The following is a 6,038-nucleotide window of genomic DNA, read 5'->3' as shown; positions in this document are numbered from 1 at the left end:
ATAATACACTAAATAACGTTAAAAACGGGACCCTTATTGTAAAGTGTTGCAGATGTTCCTAAAGTCAGTAGTTCCGCTTTTTATTCCTTACGTAGGAGCAATATTTTACAGTGATGAGACACAAAGAAGCATTTTTGGTGACACTTCCTGATTAAAACACACAAAAATGTGCTTTCTAACCTTCAGTCGCTTGGTAGAGTATATGTTAGTCCTTACATCCTATAGAGCTCCGGACGTCACGTGACTCTCAGAGAGTAGACGCCATGGACAAATAACATAGATTTACATGTAAGTAGTTTAAATAGAGTGCTGTGCTGTTTGCATGTATAAACTGAACGCCAAGAGAAATCACTAGTTTGATTGTTTTCCATGATTAAAATAAATATGTCAGGCAGGAGCGTCTCTGGATCTGTCTGACATCTGTCTCGGTGAGACAGATAATAGCAATCCAAAGTGCTTTTTAAGTGTGATCTGACAATTGATCAACAATTGCTTAAAAATTAAATACAGCTTAGCCGGTTAGTTGCTGTGATCATAAAACACGTAAACGGCAGCATGCAGAAATCACGAGGCAACATTTTACGTGATGTTTACTTGTTGCTATGAGCAGGGGTGGCGTTAGGCCCGGCTACTTGGGCTCAAGCCCTGAATGTTTTATGAAAAGCTCCGGATCTAAATCGCGGAAGTAACATGCAGTACCAAAGTCCAACAGAGAGGGAGCAGCTGGCAGTAGTTTGTATACAGCCTGCCTGAACCTCCACCACTGAAGAAGAAGCCCTTCAGCAGCCGGCTTTTTCTGCAGTCTCTGCCTGAAACGCATGAGTGAAGATGGACATAAGGACGTTTTTTAGACCAAAAGTACCGCGACAGAATCCCAGCTTTGATGAGACTGGTGTTGACTCAGGTTTGTGAGTCTTATTTGAAAATATTTGTTGTGCTGCTGTTTTGCCTAAAGTTAGCTTACTATTAGGTAAAGTTGTTGGAGAAAGAAAGGGAATATTTACTATCATCTCACACTAAACACTAACAGGAACAATACTCTGCCCTGAAAATGCTTAATATGTAGCTTCAGATTAAAAATTATGTGGTACAAGTCATATATATGATGTTGACTAGTGCGTGTCACGTGTGTGCGCGCGTGTGTGTGTGTGTTAAGCCCCGGATCTTCTTCAGTCCTAAATCCACCCCTGGCTATGAGTAATAAGACAGAAAAAGCCACGCCAAAATAAGTTTAGGAAGCCCACTAAAAGCACTTAAAATAAATGCCATATACAGTTGAGGAAACGTTGGTTTAAGTACCTGATATGAAGTGGTCGCTGCATAAGTGAAAACCTTTACTCTCGGGATCCCACAGCTTCATTTTAGCCCGGTCACTAGCGCGTTTTATTACAATGATCCAACGTTTGCTGCGCTCCGGATCTTGGGGAATCCTGTAGATGGCTCATCCCTTATGTCGTCCGCGTCTGTTCTGCATCCTGGGGCACAACAGGAATCTACCATATTTCCCGTTTGAGTTTTCTGACAATAACAAATAGCCCAGCTGGGAGCTTCTGCCTGCCAAGATAGCGCCGTTTCGATTTGAACTGTTGCATGTCGGGAGAAGTGGCGTCAACTCCCGGAGCTCTATGAATCAAACTCTGAGCTTAAACTACTTTAATAACAACGAGGGAAAGACAGAGCTCATTGTTTTTCACCCCAACAGCAGGGCTGTGGGTCGTTATGTTGATCTTGGCCCTCTTTCTCCCTACTCAAAACCAGTTGTCACCAGTTTGGGGGTGAAAATTGATGCTGGACTTAAATTTGATGCTCACATCAACTCTGTGATCCGGTCCAGTTTCTTTCATCTGAGACGGCTTGCAAAAATCAAGACTATGCTGTCGACAGTCCACCTGGAGCGGGTACTCCATGCTTTTGTAATTTCTAGGCTTGATTACTGCAACTCTCTCTATGCAGGACTGGGTCAATCATTACTGCACCGTGCAGAACAGCGCAGCCAGGTTTCCGACTGGGACCAGGAAACAGGACCACATCAGTCCTGTTCTGGCCTCCCTGCACTGGCTTCCGGTCTGTTATTGTTCACACTTCAAACTCCTCGTCTTTGTTTACAATTTCTTCCAGGGTAGTGCTCCCCCCATCTAGCCACACTCCCGAACAGACACTCCCCATCACGCGCTCTGCGCTCCTCTGACCAAGACCTGCTCGCTGTCCCTCGTTCTAGGTGTCGTACTCGCGGAGACCGGGCTTTCTCAGTCCTAGCACCGTCACTCTGGAACCAGTTGCCACCCTCAGTCAGGCTGTCCCCATCTCTGCCAGCCTTTAAGAGTTGCCTAAAAACCCTCCTCCTCCGCTTGGCATTCCCTGAATGTGTTTGAGTTAGGCCTTCATTTATGTTGATTTTAATTCCCTGCTTTCATTGGTCCCTTTATCTCTTGTTTTACCCATTTGTTTTCTACTTTAATGTTTTTACCTGTTTTTCTCATGTACGGTGTTCAGCGCCTTGGGCTTCCCGACAGGGTCGCGGAAGGCGCTTTATAAATAAAGCTTTGATTGATTGATTGATTGAACAAAATCTAAAATTGAGTTGTTTTGATTAAGTTACTTTAATTATTATAGCTTTATTTGTGTTGTTTTATTGTTAATTTATATTATGTTGTAACTCGTTGCCTCAAATGATAAAAAGTGTAAAAAAAACAGATAATGATATTTTTGTCATTTTTACTTATTTGATTATCAGAAAATAAACTTCAAAATGCTGCAGGTCCAGGCAGCTACTGCAGGTCTTCAAACGTTGAAGGTATCAGACAGTTAAACCACCTGAGAATCACCAACCCCATTAATAGAGTATCAGGTCTTTTTTCTGCATGAAGGATTTGCAGCAACCACCGCTAACTCCCAACGCTTTGACACTTCCCTCACCTTTTTCTTGACCTAAAGTTCCTCGAAGTCATTTAAAAGGGGGTGGGATTTTTTTTAAACAGATATTTTGAAAATATATCCAAAAGTTTCAATGAAACAACAAAATCAGACCCCTCCTTGTTTGCCCCACTGATTCTAAAAGGGTGGGGCTCTCTCAAGCTAAACTGCATTGTAAGGCTTTACACGGTAAGATGTCGTAATGCTATTATCCAAAATGCAGCAAAGCCCTCCTGATTTCTTTGCTAGTGTCAGCAAAAATAAAGTACCTCTGACTTAAACCCCGAGTTATGAAATCCTGATGTGATTTTACTTCTGCTAGTTCCTAATCAGTCTCTTAAGTTTATCTGTACAGCTGAAATTGTTACCTATTCTTATCAATATTACTGATTTACTTGCTTTGGCAGGCTTAGGTTTGTGATCCCACTGCAGAGGTCAGGTCATCACGGTCCCTTGAGAGCACGGGGGGGGGGGGCACAGGTCAGCTTAGAGCGGTGACACAGATTCCTCACAAAGAGGAAGCTCCTGCTGCTCTCCTGAGGGGAGTCCAACAAGCATGCTGCCATCTCCGGTTTCTTTTCTCACACACACAACAAAAAACCCTTTTTTCCCACACTTTCATCACCATCACAAGGCCGTGGATACTGTTAGTGAGAGCCATAGCTTTTACGTGGAACTCAGAAACAAATTTAATTTAGACAAAAATCTTGCACAGTTTGAGTCTAAACACAAACCTGCATTGGAATGTTCTGCTTTTGTCAAGAAGGGTTTAAGGGGTTTACCGATGGATCCCATCAACAGACTCTCTCCTGGTCCTCTTTTATCATCTGCACCATTGTGACAAAGGAAGCATCCAGTCACGGTTGGTCCACGCGCCATCGAACGATGCTGCTACGTAATGACACCACAACTTAAAGCGGATTAACCCGAGGCGATTGTCATCAGCACGCCACCTCTCCTCCCCCCGTCGTCTCAGACCATCTGGGGGTTACTACAGGACATTCACTTCCACGGTCGCCCTCGCTGCTTCTGCTGCTGCTGCTGCACAGTCAGCTCCGGCCTCCACCGCCACCCTCCAGCTGCCAGCTGGAGCAGACCCTCACAGCGACGGCTCTGTTCCCACGACACATCTCAACAAGAAGTTACAAAGGCTTTTCAAGCAAACACAAATTAATCTGAGGAGGTTAAAATGCTCATCTGAACATTTTTCCCCCCTTTTAACGTTTGACACAAGCATCAGAACGGTTTAGGCTCCTTTTTGTCAGGATTTCTTACAAAAGACGCTTTTCACATTAACAGCAGGAAGTGAAGTGCAAACCACTGCTCACAGTCTCAAAGTAGTTCATTATCTGTTTATTTTATTGCAAAAACCCAACACCTGCTAGGAAGATTCATCAGGTTCAGGCCTTCTCATATGTGCGAACCGCTGTCACGCCTTCAAAGGTCAACATCTGGACGGGGAAAACATAAATGTAGAGAAAGTCTTATGTTACATGGTTTTATGCTGAAGTGAACTTTGACATTAAGATTGTGTTCACCCATCTGGTTGTTGTTTAACAAAAAACAGAATATGCATTTATTCCTACCATCACCATCTTTCCATCCTTGATTTCTCTGACAAATCTGGTCTCTTTTCCATCCCACTTCTGCACATGCACAAATGTATCTCCCTCCATGGTGAAGGTGGACTGCAAGAAATTAAAACAAAAGCCCAGTTAAAACCAGAACGGGAGCCAGAGAACATTCCATCAGTTTAAACTCACTTTTACATGTCTGTCATCAGGTGTGGTCTCATCAAACTCCTCTCCCAGCTTGGCAGACAGCTCAGTGTTCCTGAACGTGCTCAGAGTTTTCACCACCACTTTGTCTCCATCTTGGCTGATCACTATGGTCGGTTTGGTTATGTTGCCCACTTGTCTCGTGGCAAAACCAACACCTGCCCAAAAAAATAAAAATAAAAAAATCACATTTTAGTGATGCTTTTATCTTCATTTAACAATAAAAAGAGTCATTTCCTCACCTAGTGCCTTCATATAATCATCAAAGTTCTGGCTGTCGATCAGTTTCCACGTGGCACAGAAAGCATCAACCATTTTTGCAGATGTTGCCAGTCCTCCTGAAGCTGTCACAAATGCTCTTTAGACAGCTCTGCATCCTGCCGAAGCTTCAAACTAATACCATGCTAGAGGGCAGGGACGTCAGCTGCAGCACAAGGAGCCGATTGGACGCTCCAGAAGCTGTGTAAGCTGTGACTGGTGGATGGAAATCATGTTATTAACCCATTGTAAATGCATAAAAGGGCATTATTACAAAAGGGTGGGACAGTTGCTTCACTTTATATCAGATAATCATGGAAGTGTGAGCAGATTTAGACTCATCTACAGGACAAAAGGGAATTCTTTGTAGTTTTATAACAGGATTTCCTTTGTTGAAGTTTGTTTCAGTAATCTGTGATGTTGACGTTAGTAGTAGGGAGGCTATAGTCAACATGTGTGAAGCTTTAATGTTTGACACAAACGTCATGGTAACTCCATATAAAAGTCAATCATTTCTATGTCTGTATGAATGTCTCTGTGTGTGTTTATTAGTAGTTGGGTTTTTATTGGTCTAATAACTAATATCTTGGTATCGTAACATGTTTGATTAGAAACTGTAAACCTATGCAGTACCCATGCTGTACATTTTTACCCAAATATATATTTTTAATATTACCTATTAATAACTTTACAGATTTTAAAAAAAGAATAAAATCTCTCCAATATACCCTGGATTTAGTTTTAGCATATGATCTGTTTATAGTGCTGTAGCTAGTGGCTGCTAGTCCAAATAGACAATTGATGTTAAAAAAAATGTTTTTTCCCATCTAAACTATTTAGATTGTAGATTTAGTTGTGTTTGGAGAACATAAACCGTTGATATTTGGGACATTAATTTTGCTGCTAAACTTCGAAGTCCCCAATTGGGGGGTGTTACGGACCAAAGGGTTGGCGGGCCGGATGTGGCTCGTGACCCACCAGTTGAGGTTCAATGTTCTACATGGTCAAGCTCCTCCCTATATTACTGAACTGTTAAAGCAGTATCCTCCAACCCGAACACTTTGTGATTCTGTCTGTGTGGAGTGCTAT

The 6,038-nt window shown here is 42.5% G+C and overlaps 1 protein-coding gene across 1 annotated transcript; it reads right to left on the bottom strand.

Annotated features, from left to right (window-relative positions):
* Positions 1-4,245: 4,245 nt before the first annotated feature.
* fabp7a (fatty acid binding protein 7, brain, a) lies at positions 4,246-5,092 on the bottom strand. The gene is made up of 4 exons (XM_015969762.3): positions 4,934-5,092; positions 4,677-4,849; positions 4,500-4,601; positions 4,246-4,364 (listed from the first exon to the last, which is right to left on the bottom strand). Exons 1-4 carry the CDS (start codon positions 5,004-5,006, stop codon positions 4,314-4,316), a joined length of 399 nt encoding a protein of 132 aa, XP_015825248.3. The 5' UTR covers positions 5,007-5,092; the 3' UTR covers positions 4,246-4,313.
* Between the last annotated feature and the right edge of the window lie 946 nt (positions 5,093-6,038).

This window comes from Nothobranchius furzeri, chromosome 18 (genome assembly GCF_043380555.1).
Source record: "Nothobranchius furzeri strain GRZ-AD chromosome 18, NfurGRZ-RIMD1, whole genome shotgun sequence".
Taxonomy (NCBI): domain Eukaryota; kingdom Metazoa; phylum Chordata; class Actinopteri; order Cyprinodontiformes; family Nothobranchiidae; genus Nothobranchius; species Nothobranchius furzeri.
The sequence above is the reverse complement of the archived record's forward strand: the minus strand, read 5'-3'. Positions and strand labels throughout refer to the sequence as shown.